At 45.1% G+C, this 18516-nt stretch overlaps 1 protein-coding gene across 3 annotated transcripts; it reads left to right on the top strand.

The window, feature by feature from the left end:
- Positions 1-2903: 2903 nt before the first annotated feature.
- Positions 2904-18261, top strand: TMEM121 (transmembrane protein 121). Of its 3 annotated transcripts, none has more exons than XM_060774331.2 (2): positions 2904-3262; positions 14587-18261. In XM_060774331.2, the coding sequence occupies exon 2, from the start codon at positions 15308-15310 to the stop codon at positions 16244-16246; it is 939 nt and encodes a 312-aa protein (XP_060630314.1). In that variant the 5' UTR covers positions 2904-3262; positions 14587-15307; the 3' UTR covers positions 16247-18261. The 3 variants fall into 3 exon arrangements, with proteins under 3 accessions (XP_060630314.1, XP_067323783.1, XP_060630316.1); XM_067467682.1 differs by lacking the exon at positions 2904-3262 and adding an exon at positions 10084-10186; XM_060774333.2 differs by lacking the exon at positions 2904-3262 and adding an exon at positions 13810-13923.
- The last annotated feature ends 255 nt before the right edge of the window (positions 18262-18516 follow it).

Genomic DNA, 18516 nt, shown 5'->3' with positions numbered 1-18516 from the left:
GAAATTGGCCCAACTTCAATCCGTGTTCTCATTGGCTGGGGAATCCTCCAGGCGTGGATGGAGTCTCCTCCATGGCAAGAGAAAAAAAAACAGCTGTCATTGGTAGACTTGGACCCAGAGTCATTTGAAAAGGCCAGCCCAGAAAGCTGGCAGGCAGGCAACATATGGTGAATCAGTGTTAAATAGTTCCTGATGGGATTACTGACCAAGTTCTGTTTGTATAAACGATGAGCCTCAGAACACAATAGAGCTGTTATGCAGATATGATTAAGTCAATGAAAAAATACAGATCTTATCTGTATGTTGTTGGAGTCTGGCAGCATCTCATCTCCTGAGTCCCTCAAGAGATTGAAGTTTCCGTTCACAGGGTTTTGGTTTTCTGACCAGCATTGTTTCTCCTTGATGGATTCACCTCTCAGTAGGTAAGCAGCCGGCAAAGCTCCTCAGGTGCATACACAAGTAGGATGTGTCATTTAAGTTTTTTATGTGCATTAGACTGCATCTACACAAATATGTTTCCCTACTCAAGCGCATCCAAGGCCCCTTCCACACTGCCCTATATCCCAGGATCTGATCTCAGATTATATGAGTCTCCACTGCCAAATAATCTGGGATAAAGAGATAATATCAAATCAGATCCTGGGATATAGGGCAGTGTGGAAGGGGGCTTAGTTATTTTTAACACAAAACACATATGTATAGGTCTCAAAAAGTGGCAGCCAGTGGAGCTGGCATAACGTAGGAGTTATATGCTCCCTGTATGCCGCCCCAGTTATTAACCTGGCTGCCTCCCGTTGGACTATTTGAAGCTTCCGAGCAGTCTTCAAAGGCAACCCCACATAGAGTGTGTTGTAGTAGTCTATCCTGGATGTAACGAGAGCATGGACCACCGTGGCCTAGTCTGACTTCCCAAGGTACGGGTGCAGCTGGCCACCGCTGCAACCTGGGATTCCAGGCTCAGTGATGAGTCCAGGAGGACCCCCAAGCTGCGAACCTGTGGCTTCAAGGGGAGTGTAACCCCATCCAGCACAGTTGTGACCCTATACCCTGTTTGGCCTTGCGCCTTGCAACTGACCAAGAGAACCTCTGTCTTGTCTGGATTCAGCTTCAATTTGCTCGCCCTCATCCAGACCGTCACAGCAGCCAGGCACCGGTTCAAGATCTGAACAGCCTCCTTAGTGACAGGTAGGAAGGAGTGACAGATTTGGACATCATCTGCATACAGATAACACCTTACTCCAAAACTCCGGATGATCTCCCCCACCGGCTGCATGTAGATGTTAAATAACATTGGGGACAGAACCCTGAGGGACTCCACAAGACAATGGTTGTGGAGTTGAACAGGTGTCACCCAGTAACACCCTCTGAGACCGATCCTCCAGGAGCCAGGCCTGTAGCTGGGGGGGGGGGGGGGGGCTTGAAAGGCTTGAAATTCTTAGGGTGGTCTGCGAGAAGGCCTTACTAGTACATTATTTAAACTGTTATGTTTATTCATATCATGATCTGATCACCATACTCAATATATCCCATATGCATGGAGGTATTGGGATAATGATACAAAAGGTTTGCTAGGGTAGATCCTCACCCCACCCCTTTGAATCAAACTCAGCCCCCCCCCCCCCCCCCCGAATCAAACTCAGCATCCTCCGAATCAAAATCCTGGCTACAGGCCTGACTGGAGCCAAAGCAGAACAGTACCTCCCATTTCTGTGAGGCATCCCAGAAGGATACCGTGGTTGACGGTATTGAAGGCCGCTGAGAGGTCCACCAGAACCAATGTAGTGGGTGGCTTTCACAGTGTCCAACCTTATTTCTCTCACATTTAGCAGCAACTTCCCATCGCACATCAGGAGGGGCCAGGGGCGGCTCAACTCATTACGCAAAGTAAGCATTTGCAGTATAGTTGATTTTGCCCAGGGGCGCTCTTGAGACGCTCTTGGGGGAAAATAGACCTTGACATATGCCAGTTGTAGTTACTGGGATGTATAGTTCATAGAATCATAGAGTTGGAAGAGACCTCATGGGCCATCCAGTCCAACCCCCTGCCAAGAAGCAGGAATATTGCATTCAAATCACCCCTGACAGATGGCCATCCAGCCTCTGTTTAAAAGCTTCCAAAGAAGGAGCCTCCACCACACTCCAGGGCAGAGAGTTCCACTGCTGAACGGCTCTCACAGTCAGGAAGTTCTTCCTCATGTTCAGATGGAATCTCCTCTCTTGTAGTTTGAAGCCATTGTTCCACGTCCTAGTCTGCAAGGAAGCAGAAAACAAGCTTGCTCCCTCCTCCCTGTGGCTTCCTCTCACATATTTATTCACCTACAATCAAAGAGCATTCTGAACTCCACCAATGATGGAATTGGACCAAATATGGCACACAGAACTCCCACAACAAACAGAATATATATATATATATATCAGTGATTGGTTGGGGGGGGGGCGCCAAAATAGTTTGCTTACCGTTGAAAATTACCTAGGGCTGCCTCTGGGAGGGGCAATGCCAGCTAGCTTGTAGAGTTTGCCAACAGGTGTAGGTTAAAGGCATCCTGTGATTATTCACAGGATGCCTTTATTTTGTTCAATGGTATGTTTATTTTGTTCAATGGTATGTTCACCTGTTTAGCGTGGGCAGACTTATGCCAAACAGGACAGGTATACTGGGCAGTTGAGTAAGACAAGGCCAAGGCTGATGTGTTAAAGCACACCTAAAGCAGCACCCGCCCTGTGCTAAAGCCCACCTAAAGCAGCACACTGGTCAAGGCGTCACTGCTCCTTGGCCTCCCTCCCTCCTGGCGCGCGGCGCTCTCTCTCTCTCTCTCTCTCTCCCTCAGGGAGCAGCAGCTGGAGAGCTCCCACGGGCACCCGAGGCTCCTCCCGCGCGCGGCCAATCAGAGGCGCGGCATCGGCGGGCGCGAGATGCTTGCCGCGGAGGCTCCGGAGTGATGCGCCCCCGCCCCTCGGCTCCCGTCATCCTTCTCTGCTCAGCCCCCCTCCCCTCCCCAAAGCCCAAGCCCACCTGCGCGCGCTCCCGACGCCGCCTCCCCCTCCCCCGCTTGGCAGCCCCTCCTTCGGCGGCGGGAAATCCCGCGCTCGCCCTGCTTGGGAGAAGCAGAAGAAGGCGAGAGGAGGAGGAGGAAGAGGAGGAAGAGGAGGGGAGGCGCGGGGAGGAGGAGGAGGAGGAAGAGCCCCCTTTCCCCCGAATGGAGAGGGGGAGAAGGGCTTCCTCCTCCCCAATTCGCCTCTGAAGCGAAGAGGCTCCTGTCAGGTAAGGGGCCCACTGCGGCGTCTCCAAGCTCAATGCTGAGGGGTGGCGAGCGGCGATTGGGCAGCTCCATTCTAGCAGGGAGACCTCAGAGGGAGAGAATCCCCTCCCTACTCGTCTCGGGAGGGTGATTCCCCAGGGCTTGGCCCTCTTTCCCTGTGAGGACAGGGCCAGCTCCTCTTCCCCCCCTCCCACTTGCTCCCACTCTTTTGGGGATTGCGCAGCGCAGAGCCAGGCTTTCCTCCCCAGCCTGAGCAGCCCTCCTGGCTTCATTGGCTTCTTCCCTCCTTGCAGGCCTCCAAGGCCCATCCTTGCTGCAAACATAGGTGAGCTCAGATGAGGTATCAGCTGACCCATGCATAGAGAGGCCCCCTGTCTTCATGCCACACTGAAGAAGATGGGGCCTAGTCATCACTGATTTTTAGTTCATAGTTATATGTCATAATTGGTTATTACTTACTTACTTAGGCGATCCCTCCTTGGACAAGTAGGATAGTCTTCCATGATCAGTATTCTTGTGGATCTGTAGATGACTGTGGAGCCCTGTTCTTGACCTGCCTCTTCTCCCACAGTGAGGGCATTGGTTTCCAGGTGGAAGGTGGTCTCGGTCGGGGTTGGCTTGATGCGCCTTCCTCCTGGCACGTTTCTCTCTTTCGCCCTCCATTCAAATTCTGCAGCACTGCTGGTCACAGCTGACCTCCAGCTGGAGCACTCAAGGGTCAGGGCTTCCCAATTCTCAGTGTCTATACCAGAGATTTTAAGGTTGGCTTTGAGCCCATCTTTCAATCTCTTTTCCTGTCCTCCAACATTCCATTTTCCGTTCTTGGGTTCGGAGTAGAGCAGCTGCTTTGGGAGATGGTGGTCGGGCATCCAGACAACGTGGCCAGTCCAGCAGAGTTGGTGGCGGAGGACCATCACTTCAGTGCTGGTGGTATTTGCTTCTTCCAGCATGCTGACGTTTGTCCGCTTGTCTCCCCAAGAGATTTGCAGGATTTTCTGGAGGCAGCACTGATGGAATCGTTCCAGGAGTTGCATGTGATGTCTGTAGACAGTCCACATTTCGCAGGCATATAGCAGGGTTGGGAGGACAATAGTTTTATAAACAAGCACCTTGGTATCCCTACCGACGTCCCGGTTCTCAAATACTCTCTGCTTCATTCGGAAAAATGCTGCGCTCGCAGAGCTCAGGCGGTGTTGTATTTCAGTTTCGATGTTGACTTTGGTGGAGAGGTGGCTGCCAAGGTAGCAGAAATGGTCAACATTAAGCTGTATCTCTGGCATTGGAGAGGGGTTGGCTGGTAACTGCTGGAAGAGCACAATTGGTTATTATGATTTCTTTGTATATTGTATATTGGTATTGAATCTTTGCCATTAGTATGTTGTAAATTGCCTTGAGCCCCCCCCCCCCCCCCCCCGGGGTTAGAAAGGCGGCATATAAATACAGTAAATCTATATAAATAAAAATGTAATGTTCGTTTGTGGGACTAACATAACTCAAAAACCACCAGACGAATTGACATCAAATTTGGACACAATACACCTATCAGGCCAACGAGTGACCATCACTCATAAAAACACTGAAAAACACAACAAAAAAGACTTAAAAATCCAAAAAACAAAAACTACATCACGATGCATATGCAAAACCACATATATACACATATACACAAATATATACACACACAAAACACATATACACAGACTGAGTCACAGCATTGCGTGGCAGGGGACTGCTAGTAAATAAATAAATTATAATGATTTTAATTTTGTGTTGTCGAAGGCTCATCACTGAGTTTTTCGGGCTGTATGGCCGTGTTCCAGAAGCATTCTCTTCTAATGTTTGGCCCACATCTATGGCAGGCACCTGCAGAGGTTGTGAGGACTCTTGGAACTGGGCAAGTGAGGTTGATATATTTGTGGAATGTCCAGCACGGAAAAAAGAACTCTTGTCTGTTTGAGGCATCTCTGAATGTTGCCATTGGCCACCTTGATTAGCATTGAATAGCCTGGCACTTGATGAACCAACCTGGACACAGAATAGTATTTGAGAACACAGAAATGCTGGACCTCTCTGACAACCACCATGTCAGACTACACTGAGAAGCCACTGAAATCCACAAGCATGTGGAGAATTTCAACAGAAAGGAGGAAACCATGAAAATGAACAAAATCTGGCTACCAGTTTTTTTAAAAAAAAAAAACTCTAAAATTAGGACAGTAAATAAAGAACAACGCTCATAAAACAAGGGAATTCCAGACAAGAAACAATCAGGGCCAGCTAACACCTCCCAACAAAGGATTCCCCCAAGCAGGAAGCAGCCAAGCTATGAAGCTGCAAAGCCATTCAATGCTAATCAAGGTGGCCAATTGCAACAGTCACACTTGCCACAAACAGACATCCTGGACATTCCACAGATATATTAACCCCACTTGCCTAGTTTCTAACAAACCTCACAACCTCTGAGAATGCCTGTCACAGATGCAGGCAAAATGTGAGGAGAGAATACTTCTGGAACATGGCCATGCAGCCCGCAAAACTCACAGCAACCCAATTATACCAGCCATGTAAGCCTTCAACAACACAATAATTTTATTTGTTACCCACCTCTCACCACGGCTCAAGGTTGGTCACAGCACAGTTAAAAACACTCAAATACTATAAAAATGCCCCAAACACACATTACAATTCAGTTCTCTAAAAAATACAGATCAGAGCATTTCTGTAAAACACACATGAATCACACAGGACTGAGACCCAAACACAGGACATGAGTTTAAAAGACTGGCTGGGTAGGCCTGTCTTTATATGCTTTTAAAACTCCGACAGCCCATCTAACTTTGGAGCTCTACTGGCAGGTTGTTCCACAGTCATGGTGCAGCCAGTGAAAAGGTCCTCTGGATGATGGCCACCAGTCAGGTTCCAGCTGGTTAGAGCAACCCCCCATCCCAGTGGACCGAAGTGTGCAGGGTGGATTGTACAGGTTGAAGGCTCTCCTTTAGGTAACTTGGACCCAAACCATGTAGGGCTTTAAAGGTCGAAACCAACACCCTGTACTTTGCCTGGAAACTACTCATAGCAGCCAGTGGAATGACTTTAGGATAGGTGTGATATGCTCACTCCTAGAGGTTCCCATAACAAATCTGGCTGCCATATTTTGAACCAGCTGAAGTTTCCAAACTTGGTACAAATGTAGCCCAATGTAGATTGCATTGCAGAAGTCTAACCTTGAGGTTACTAGTGCATGCACTACCATCTTAAGGTCCTCCAAATCCAGGAAGGGTTGCAGCTTGCGTTATCAGCCTAAGCTGGTAGTAAGCACTCCTGGCTGTCATATCTACTTAGGCTGACATTTGGAGAAACTGATACAGAAGCACTTCCAAGCTGTGGACACAATCTTTCAGCGGGAGTTTAACCCCACTCAGAACTGGTTGGCACACCTCCATCCCCAGATTAGGACCCTTGATGGTAAGCCATGTAGAAGGAGGGGGAGAGAAAGCCATGTTCTGCCTTCTCTGTCTCTTTGGCCAGTTCCACTGTAGCCCATTGTCCCCTACTGTCCCTAATAAGCCAGGGGCATAGGAAGAGAGGCACACACAAAATACCCTAGTTCTTGGACTTCCGTTGTCATCATAGGCATTACCCTATGGCTGTCTTCCAAAGGCAGAGTCTTTCCACTTCATCAAACAGACAAAATTGCCCACCCTACGACAGTTTCACCTCACCTCATGGACAGAGCCCACCAGATACCATCAGATGACATAGATCTACTTCCAGTGGGGCTCCATCTCCGAAATGTGGTGAAACTGTCATAAGAATCAGCAATGAGAACACAGGAGGCTTCTCGTGTTCTCATTGAGAACAACATGGGGAAACCAGGCAGTGATGCTTCCTTCTGTGGAATGAGGTAAGAAGTGATGACGGGTTCCTCACACTGGATTCACCACGATCCATGGTGAATCCTTCTGCAATCACCTGCAATGTGGACCTCAATGTGATGAGGTCCTGGGTGGTTCAGTTACGTTGAAAAATTTCCTAGTCGTAAGACACTTCATTTTCAAGCAATGGAGAGGCACGAAACTCATCACATGTTTTAGGATTGAAAAGAGGCAGAAATGTCCTGAAAGGAGGGAACACTGAACATGGGCCAGCAATTTTGTTCAGAGCTCCTTCCTCCTATTGTGCTTTACTCCCATGTTAGCAACTGAAAAATAAGTGTGATGGGAACCATCACAGTTTCCCGTCCTGTTTTATTGTCCAACAATCAGCAATGGTTTTAACCTAGATCACTGTTTCTTGTATCTTATGGGCTTTCATTCAGAACCATAGGATTCCATGGAAAGCAATGGTTTTGACCTGGATCACTCTCTCTTGTATCCTATGGACTTTGATTAAGGACTATGGGAATCCATGGAAAGGAATTATTTTAATCTGAATCACTATTTTTTGCATCCAGTGGGCTTTGATGCAGAACCATAGGATCCCATAGAAAGAAATGGTTTTAAGCTAGTGTCAGTCTCCGTTTATGTAAGGGGCTTTGGGGTAAGGGATCTCTTGGATTTTGGATATTGTTGTTGCCTCTGATTAAAAACAAAAAAGTAATACTGACCTTGTGATGAATACAAGATGAATGTATTGCCTGCTCTTAAGTTTCCACATTTGAGTGTGATTGTGATGGGGAGGCAGAATGCAAAATGGGACTGCTGATGATATAAGAGGAGCGATTCTTTACTCTTAAAGAGACAGTTACCCATGACTTCCCCTCTCAATGTGATGTGGTGGTTAGAATAACTGAATCCATATCCAACCTTTTTTTTTTTTAACCAGGGACTGCTTTGTCCAGGGATAACTCTCCAACATTAGTACCTAAAGGGTTACAAATCAGTTTTTGATCAACTTTAGATTCAGTTTGGTTATTTGGGGTGCTGATTCAGAAAATGGCATTGGATAGACCACATCAGCTCTATCCAATACCATCCAGTAGTCTCCATCCAGTACATAATGCCATCCAGTAGTCGTCATCTGCTCGACCACAGAAAACCATATCTAATCATCTAGACCTGATGTGGTCTATCCAATGCAATTTTCTGAATTAGTACCCACAAATAACACCAGGAACAGGCCTAAAAATGGAGACACCAAGGTGCTGCTACTTCCACTCAAGGGGAGGGAGGGAGGAGGAGGAGTAGCAGTCAGAAGGCCTTTCGCCTTTTGTGGGTAGTCAGCCTCTCCCCTCCCAACATCCCCGTCACCTCGGCACTATTAGAAGATTTCATGAGACCAGTTACTCTTGTTGCAATGGTGTAGTAACGGTGATGCCACAGACCATATTTTCATTCTTGTGGACCATTGGTGTTCCACAGACCACAGGTTGGGAACCACTGATCTAATGAAAGGGGATGAGTGGTCAGTGACAGCAGTAGCTGTTGCTGAATTTCACTCTTAACTGTGGACAGCAAAGAAGAGAGAGAAAGAAGTAGACCTGCAAGTAGTAGCTGCCCAGTGTCAGCCACTGTCTGTGTTTAAGGTGGGGGAAACAGCTGTTGCTGTCCCTGTACACAGTATAAACCATCCTGTCTGCCCTTCTACATTGGGGCTGAGCATCTTGAGAATGAAGCCCTTAATTCGTGACAGGCTTTTCTGAGGCAGCAGGACCTTCGCTTCTGCTCCAATATTGGTGCTGATTCTGGGTGTCCCTTTCCTTGTCTGACTTTTTTCAGTGCCACAATAAGTATAATTGAAGTGTGCCCTGTATGCTCAAAGTGCTTTTTCCTTTTCTCCCATTTGTCACAACCCACTCACAAATGATACGAGGAGGCAGTGTCTAGGGAACCAGTGCTCATTTAGCTATGTCGAAGTTTTCAGATTTGCAGACTGAGATGTTTTATCCTTTATAGCTGACTCTATTCCTGATGTCATATTTATTTTAAAAATTTATTAGGTTGGTTTTGTTCAGTTTTGATTGCCTTGAGTCCTTATGGAGAGAAAGGCAAGATAGAAATAAAGATGGTGGTGATGGTGATAATGATAAAGAAGATAGATAGCATCTGCCAGTGAAATGGAATAGGATCAAATTTAGGACTGAAGTGTCCTTTCCTAGTGAAAGGAACATATGCAGGTTGACAAGAAGAAAGCTTCAGACCCAAGCAGCGATAACCCTAGTTGAAAGCTGGATGTGTGTGGACAGATCTTGCTTAGGGCTGATGATTCTGCTCTTGCCTGTTCAGAAAACCTGAAAGCAGAGCTAAAGGTCTTTCGAAAGGGGGTGTGGGATGTTGGCATCCAGTTGGCTTAAAGACAGAGACCAAGAATTGAAAGAGAAAGAGAAAGGCACCCACTCTCCTCAAGGGCCCTTTGGCACTGTGATTGCACTTTACTTATCATGGCAACATCCAGAGGAATCCTGGGACTGGCAGTCTAGGTAGAGAATTAGAATTATCCCAAGAGTTGTTGAAGGCTTTCATGGCTGGAATCACTGGCTTGTTGTAGGCTTTTCGGGCTATATGGCCATGTTCTAGAAGCATTCTCTCCTGACATTTTGCCTGCATCTATGGCAAGCATCCTCACAACCTCTGAGGATGCTTGCCATAGATGCAGGCGGAACGTCAGGAGAGAATGCTTCTAGAACATGGCCATATAGCCCGAAAAACCTACAACAATCCCAAGAGTTTCTCTTGTGCCTTACCAAGCTACAAACACCAAGACAACATAGGATGCAGCCATTGCAGTTAGACTGCCATAATGATATAGTGTGAAAGTATCTCAGCTCTCAAACAGGGACAAAGTCCAATCTTTCCTTCACCTCTGCTCTCTTTGTGCAGTGATTTGCATCATCCCATCACTTAGAAGAAAATCTCATCTTACTCCTGACACAAGGGCCTAGCGTGTGGAGAGAGACTGAGAATTGTTGGATACTATATCTTTCCAAGGTACTTTCCAATGTAGGCTGTTAGGAATTGTGGGAGTTGAAGTCCAAAACACTAAGAGGGCCCAAGTTTGCCCATGCCTGAACTAGAGAGTCATAATTGCAAAACCAGTCCAACCTGCTTGACAACTGATTTAGCTAAACTTACTGGGTCTGGGAGTTCAACTGGGACAGAAAAGAAAGGTAGTTCTCTTCACACTTAGTCCTTGCCATTGTGCAGATGTCACAAACTCTAGGTAATCCAGGTGTGATTCACAATCTGTCAATTCATCAGCCATCACATTTCCAGAAAATACAGCTCTCCAGGCCTAACTTATAATATAATGGTGCTCAGAAAATAATAAGCTGTCCATAATGTGTTGCCTGAGTATGGCAATGAGAATATAATGATGTTTCCTTTTCTGAAGTCATATAACTGCTGGTAACATGTGTGGTCTTTGCTTGGGGGGGGGGGGGGAGTGGTTGTGGGAGTTTTGGCAGTTTTGTTTTTTAAAAAAATTAAATAATAAAAAGGTAACTGAAACATACAACTTTTGCAAATTGATACTAACAAGTTAAAATAATGTTCTGAAATTGGTGGAGCTTGCTATGACTACATCAAGTAATATTGCAATGCAATGAATGCGCCAGCTAGCTGCCAAGCCAGAAATGAGTTGTACCCTTTTAATGACTTTGAGGTTATTCTGGTACAATTCAAACACTTTTTTTGACTTACTTGAAGCTGCTTCTACCAGATCAGATCACATGTTCATCTATATTGGGGTTGTCTGTACTGTCAGTCAGGAACTTTCCTAAAACTCACTTGGCGATGCCAGGGATTGAAATGGAAATCCTTTGTATACAAAAACTTCTGCAGTTACCATATTCCATCGATTCTAATATGCACTCCCCCCCCCCCCCCCCGCGCCAAAAAAAGGGAATGCATCTTAGAATTGTTGGCAGGTTTTTATAGCTTATAGCAAAAGCTTTGATTATATAGATTTTGAAAATGTATAGATTACTTTTAAAGAAATGGATATGCCACAACATTTGATGTGTAGTCATCATCATGAACGATACGTTGTAGTTGAGCATAATTGTCTTCCAGAGGCAGAGTCTTGCAGGATTTTTTTTGAAGACAATGCTGATGGGATCTTTTCAGAAGTCAAGAGTGATATTGTTAGATGGTCCACGTTTTGTAGCATACAGTAAAGGTCAAGGTTTTCCCCTGACATTAAGTCTTGTTGTGTCCGACTCTGGGTGTTGGTGTTCATCTCCATTTCTAAGCTGAAGAGCCGGCATTGTCCATAGACACCTCCAAGGTCATGTGGCCAGCATGACTGCATGGAGCACCATTACCTTCCCACCAGAGCAGTACCTATTGATCCACTCACATTTGCATGTTTTTGAACTGCTAGGTTAGCAGAAGCTGGGGCTAACAGCGGCAGCTCACTCCACTCCCTGGATTTGAACCTTTTGGTCACCGAGTTCAGCAGCTCAGTGCTTTAACCCACTGTGCCACTGGGGCATTGCATACAATAGAGTTGGAAAGACAATAGCTTTATAAACAAGCATCTTGATATCCCCACAAATGTCACAATCCTCATTGCAGTTCAAAGTGTTGAAGGCCTTTGCAGAGTTGATGAATGCCATGTACAAATGTTGATTTTTCTCCCTGCATTTTTCTTGGAGCTGTTGTGTAGGGAAAACCATATCCACTGTTCCTCTGGAGGGGCAGAAACCATTTTGATATTCAGGGAGGATGTCCTCTGAAAAAGGTAGAAGGCATTTTGCAAGGATTTTTGCAAGGATTTTTCTGGCAGAAGTTTAAAGTGAGGTGCTTCGATGGTTTCCAAAGCCATGTATTTCCTGAATATTTTAAATTCAGACTCATTAACAGCAGTGTGATGGGGCCATAGGCAAGGATCCTGGACTTTTTGATGAGATGGGTGCCATGCTCCTGTTGTCTTTGAGTACTTGAAGGCAAAATGTTTATTTTAGCAATGATGTATTGTTGTGAACTGTCCCTGATGTAATCCAAAATATTTGAAGAAAATTCCTCTCTTGGTAGAGATGGAAATCGGTAGAAATGGCTTTAGATTGCTACAACCATCTGCACTTTTGGACTTTCCATGTGGATTACTGCTCTAGAGCTGTGCTGGCTGGTGATGGTGGGAGGTGTAGTTATAGAATCATAGAGTTGAAAGAGATCACAAGGGCCACCCAGTCTAAGCTGTTAACACCATATTGCTGCTGACACGAAATGTGTGTGTGTGTAGATAGATAGATAGATAGATAGAAGGTAGATAGATAGATAAAAACTATGATCCAAGTTTAGACTCCCACTACAGAGGAAGATGTGGGATAGGGAAGTAAACAAATATCTAGGCATAATCACACATTAGAAAAGAAAGTAACTGGTTGAATGTTCTGAGGCCAGCAGCTTTTTCATTGCAAGAACATCCTTAAAGAGACTATTGTATAGATGGCCAATACAGAAATGGCATAGATTATATACATAGATGCAGAAGTTCTGTTCTCTCTGCAGAACCAAGACCAGGAGCAGATTATGGCATGGATCATGAACTGCTAATGTCCAAACGATGGCTCAGGCTAATGTGGGTTACAAAAATACCCGGGAAGGTGTAGACCTTCCAGGAAATAACTACTTGGGAGACGGTGATCGGGCATTCAAACATTCTGGCCAGGCCAGCAAAGTTGATGACAGAGAATCATTACTTCAGTGCTTATGATCGTTGCTTCTTCCAGAACATTGACATTTGTCTACCTTGCAGGATATTTTTGAAGGCAGTGTTGATGGAATCTTTCCAGAAACCGAGAGTGACTTTTGTGGATGGTCCATGTTTCACAGACATACAATAGAGTTGGAAGGACAGTAACTTTATAAACAAGCATCTTGGTGTCCTTACAAATGTCTCAATCCTCGAACACTCTATTCTTCATTTGAAAAAATACTGCAATTGCAGAACTCAGACAATGTTGTATTACAGCATCAGTGTCGACTTTTTGGGAGAGGTGGCTGCCTAGGTAGTAGACATTATCAACATTTTCTAGCATTACACCATTAAACTGTATTGCTGGCATTGCAGAGAGATTGGTTTGTGACTGTTGGTAGAGCACTTTGGGGTTTTTTAAATGCTAAATGAATGGCCATGCATTTCACATGCTTCTGCGAAAGTGTTCAAAGTTACTTGTAGCTCTTCCGCTGAGCATGGATCAACACTGCCCTATATCTCAGGATCTGATCCCAAATTATCTGGCAGTGTAAACTCATATAATCCAGTTCAAAGCAGATAATCTGGGATCCAATACTGGGATATTGGGCAGTGTAGTTCCAGTCTGAATGAGCACATACTACATTATCATCAGCATATTGGAGTTCTGTAACAGATGTTGTTACCTTACTTTTGGCTTTCAGCCAGATGAGCTTAAAAAGCTTACCATCTGTCCAATATGTCATTTCCATATCTGTGGAAAACTCTGTTTCCCCTAATGTAACCGGATGCCTTCCATGACAGTGGAGAATGCTGTGCCATTGCAAAAAGTTGACAAGAGTCAACTGCCAGGCCAATTGGCTTTTGTGCATATCATGTGAGGTTATGTCATTTTATTTTCCACTTCAGATCAAGGAATAGCGTGGGCCATTTCTGCAAAACACACCAAACCTAGCAATTGCTGATTGCACAAACATATTATTTGCCTCCTGACATTCGGCAAGGAAGATCTGTAAACACAAGCTGGGTACGTAAACTGATTCTGGAAAGGAAAACAGGAGATACTATAATTTTTGAGAAACAAGAGTAAAGACAGAATGCTGATTCCATGGCCTCTCATGCCATTTGGAATCTAATTACTAGTTTGAAGTTGTCATAGGTGCTTTTATGCACGACAGATTTTTTTTCTCAACATTAAAATCAGGCTATTATCACCACCCTGCAGATTTCCTATTCTGAAGTAATCCTTAACCAGGATGGTCAGATTATTATATCTGACTCAAATTGTTCTGTCCTCATTCTATTTGATCCCACATTCATAACATAATGGAGACTAGTATCTGTGGCACTTAGCTGAAGAAGAAATTCTATATCTATGTAGCTAAATGCAGGTCAGTGGAGAATGCAGATTCAGTAGGTAATTGGTCACAAGAATTGGGGTGACAATGGGTCTTTGGGTGCACAAAACAAACTCATGCATTGGGCATGATGTGTACTGTGGGAGGGAAGAATGAAGTATCGATCTCCACATGTTTCTGAATATTTTGCTATATTGAGTAGGCAAATGTTACATTGTGAGGAGCCAGACCAGAACCCTGTTGTGTGGAAGTCATTTTCATCCTCAGAGGTAACATTCTTGACATATAAAGCAAAAACTTTCCTTACATGCCTTTTCTTTCATCTTTTCCAGATCAGAATAAATGTCCCCTGCAAAGAGATGGTGGGTCAGAACCTTCACATGGAAATGCAGGCCTTGCTCACCATGGATACTGCTCCAGATAGGAGAAACAGGGAGCCGCGGGAGAAAGGATGTCCTGGGAAGATGTCAGTCCTGCTTCCAGATGACTTAACCATTTGGGGAGCAAAACATTACGATATGCTATTCCTCTGTCACCCTGAAATGGCTGCCTGATAATTTGTCTAATTGATGAGAGTCTGCATGAGTTTCTGCCAGAAAGCCTATAAGAAAGATTACCTGCCATCCTGTGAAGGATGTTCCTATCACATAAGAAGGAGATCAATAGTAAAAACACAAAGAGAATCATAGCTGAAAGAAAGAAACACAAGAGTTTTTTTCAAGAGTACTTTCATAGGTGTTAAGAATAATTTTGAACAGAAGGTGATTCCCCAGAGGTGTAGCTGAGAACGCATTTGAGGGTTTTACTCATGTGAGCCTTGCTCCATATATAGCAACATCTTCTGGATTTATCATTATGCCAGGTCCATTCTACTGCAGAGCTGCTGGAACCTGAGGATGCCACATGAAATATCTTGCTCATCTGTCACGACTTTATTTTGCGAGAACTACTGGTGCCCATTGAGTAGGATGCTGTCTCTGATGAATGTAGGCTTCCACTTGTAGCAACAAAAGGAGGCCAGGAGGAGCGTGTAGGTGGTTCCATCATCTCACCATGGTGCTTCCACCTCCAGACAAGCGTCATGTGTGTCTCACCACTATTGTTATCATGACGAGCATGGCCTTCATGGATGCTTATCTGGTGGAGCAGAACCAAGGTCCCCGTAAGATTGGTGTTTGCATCATTGTCTTGGTGGGAGACATCTGTTTTCTGATTGTGCTGCGCTATGTGGCTGTCTGGGTGGGGGCTGAAGTGAAGACGGCCAAGCGTGGCTATGCTATGATTCTTTGGTTCCTCTACATCTTTGTGCTGGAAATAAAACTGTATTTTATATTCCAGAACTACAAGGCTGATAAGAGAAACCTAGACACAGTGGCTAGGAAGGCACTGACCTTGCTTCTCTCGATCTGTGTGCCTGGGCTGTATCTGGTGCTCGTGGCTTTGGATAGCATGGAATACATACGCACCTTCCGGAAGAAAGAGGATTTGAGGGGGCGTCTTTTCTGGGTGGCTTTAGACCTCCTGGATATTTTAGACATTCAGGCCAATCTGTGGGAGCCACACAAGACTGGTCTGCCAATCTGGGCAGAAGGGCTCATGTTCTTCTACTGTTACATTCTGCTCCTGATCCTGCCTTGTGTTTCCCTCAGTGAGATTAGCATGCAGGGGGAACACATTGCTCCACAGAAAATGATGCTCTACCCCGTCCTGAGCCTGGTGACCATCAACATTGTCACCATATTCATTCGTGCCATTAACATGGTTCTTTTCCAAGATAGCAGGGTCTCCACCATCTTTATTGGCAAGAACATAATTGCCATTGCCACCAAGGCCTGCACTTTCCTTGAATACAAGAAGCAGGTGAAGGAATTTCCACAAAACGCAATTGCACTTGAGCTGCAGCAGAACTCAGTGTCTCACAACCAGACTGTCCATAGTAACCAAGGCATTTCTCATGAGCAATCCCCCACCAGGGAGATCTTGAACACATGATGAGGCTCCTCGGACATCAGCACTTGCTCATGTTTTCCTAGGGGCAGGGGAGGAAGAGAGGGACCTGCTCTCATCCCAGCATGGAGAGCTGCCCCGGCACAAGATATGGATCAAATGAGAGAACATCCTCTGCATCTCAGGTATTTCTAAGGGGCCCTCTGGAAAGAAAGCAAAGCCAAATGAACCTTCCAAGGAGATCAAGCCCCAGCATCTGATATTTTCTATCTGTTTGTTACCTGTGCTTTAACATGTCAGGAATGAAGATTTTTGTTCTCATAGCCTGATTTTTAAGGAGAGGGTGGGAAGGGGTGGGAAAACCAGAACTGGAACTTGGACCAGTGTACTTGTAAACATTGGTGTCTTATTTAGTATGTTTGTGCTTACAGTTTAATCCCCCCTCCAGGAAGCCGCCCACTGAATCACTGCTGGGAACTCCAGTTGGATTTGGACAATTTTATAATATTTATCTAATGACTCCTTTCATTGCTCTGTTACATCTCCATTTGGAAAGTGGGCACATCCTTGTACTCACCAAGAAATGTGAAAGAGTGAGGTTGGAGAAATGGGCCAAAATGTGACACAGCCCCAGTGAGAACAGTATTTGACAAGAGTCATTCCAATGCTTTATTAAATTATTCAGCACAAAATTTCCGTTTTTAGAGAAAGATTTTTTTTCACTCTCTCTTACACTCTCCCTGACCACTCTTCAGGGAAAGCCTTAGGTTGTTTGTCAGGGTTTACCAGGTAGGTGGGCAGAGTTGCTGGAAAGACTGACCAGTGAAAGTTTCAGCCCTCGGGATTATGCAGATCTACATTAATTCTACTTTAATTCCAGCAACAGCGAACCAACCTTTCTCTAAAATATGGCAGGACTTGGAGGTAATCACTTCTCCTGGGTGCTATAGGATCTGCTGGAGTAGAGAAAATTTCAGAAAATAAAACTGACTCCCAAGCAGCTTGGTGGGCTGGTGACTGCTTCCCTCTCGGCAATCATCTCCCATACACACTCCCCACTCTTGTCCTTTCATACCCCAACAATTTTTCCAGCCACAATACCCTTGGCCATACTGAAGCCTTACCAAGTCTTTTGCACCCAGCCACATTGCTTCCATCATATGGATGTGCCTCCTTTTCTTCTTCGGGAGAGAAGACCTAGTGCTGCTGAGGCTGTGAACTGCATGAGATAAGGGATCAGTGTGGAAACTTGTTATAATATCCCAGGGGGTCAGGCAATAAGTTGTGTTTAAATTACCAGCCAATTAGATTTTACTACTGGTTTTTAATACTCAGTCTCAGCATTAGAAAATAAAATTCAAACATGTATTGAGCAAGTGTTGAAATGCCATTCTGAAGTGTTCCATGGGCCAATGAGGGAAACAAAGAGAGAAGACGGGCTTTCCCCCTATATGATGCCATATATTTTCATATATTTCTGTCTCTGCAGGTGATGTCCAGTTATTGTATATTTCTTTCTTCTTTAAAGCTGAAGAAAATATGGCATCCAGAGGTACAGTGGCAGAGTTAAGGTCCAGTCTTACTGCTAGGTGAAATATTCATTATTCACAAAATAATGGTTAGTAGTGGGAAATAAGAAAATGTTGATATGGAGAGTGAGCACAGGAGGCGAAGAGATAGCACATTCTGGGAAATGCAGATGATGCTCAGGGCATGTCCACAACAGTATTGCTCTGTTAGAGGCCAGAGAGTTAAGCATCCCCCCTCCTGCCACTTATGGTTTCTTCCTTCAGTGCTTACAATTTCTACACATTTGCTACTCTAAGACCCTACGAGTAGAGGATTCCTGTATCACCAGGCTCCTGTCATCTCTGTAGACTAATTATATCAAAGTGTTGGGGGCTCTTCTGGTCCGGACGGGGGCATTCTTGGGCTGTCACGTGCCTGCAAAGTGACACAGCTCACTCCAGGGGGATGTTTGGTCATTGCACAGGGATTTTAATTTTAATTTTGTTTGAAGACAGTTCTGTTTTTATGTAATAAAGGCTTCTGGACACCTATGAAGCAGTTTGTCTTACTCTCTATGTGTTTCCTTCTTTACTCTCTTTCCATTCTTGTCTGCCTTTCTTCAGATGTCTTCATGACCTCTGTGAACAACAGTAGAGGGAGCCATTGGTACAAGCCATTGGTACAAGCCCTTAAGAAGGACCATAGTGAAATCTTGTCCTCCTCCCAATCTTTCTGAAGAGGAGAAACACTGTAAAGTTGGTCATGATGGGCTTGGGTGCCTGGTTTGGTCTTGATCCATTGTTGGT

This window comes from Anolis sagrei, chromosome 4, assembly GCF_037176765.1.
Source record: "Anolis sagrei isolate rAnoSag1 chromosome 4, rAnoSag1.mat, whole genome shotgun sequence".
NCBI lineage: Eukaryota > Metazoa > Chordata > Lepidosauria > Squamata > Dactyloidae > Anolis > Anolis sagrei.
This window is presented reverse-complemented; position numbering and strand designations above follow the sequence as displayed.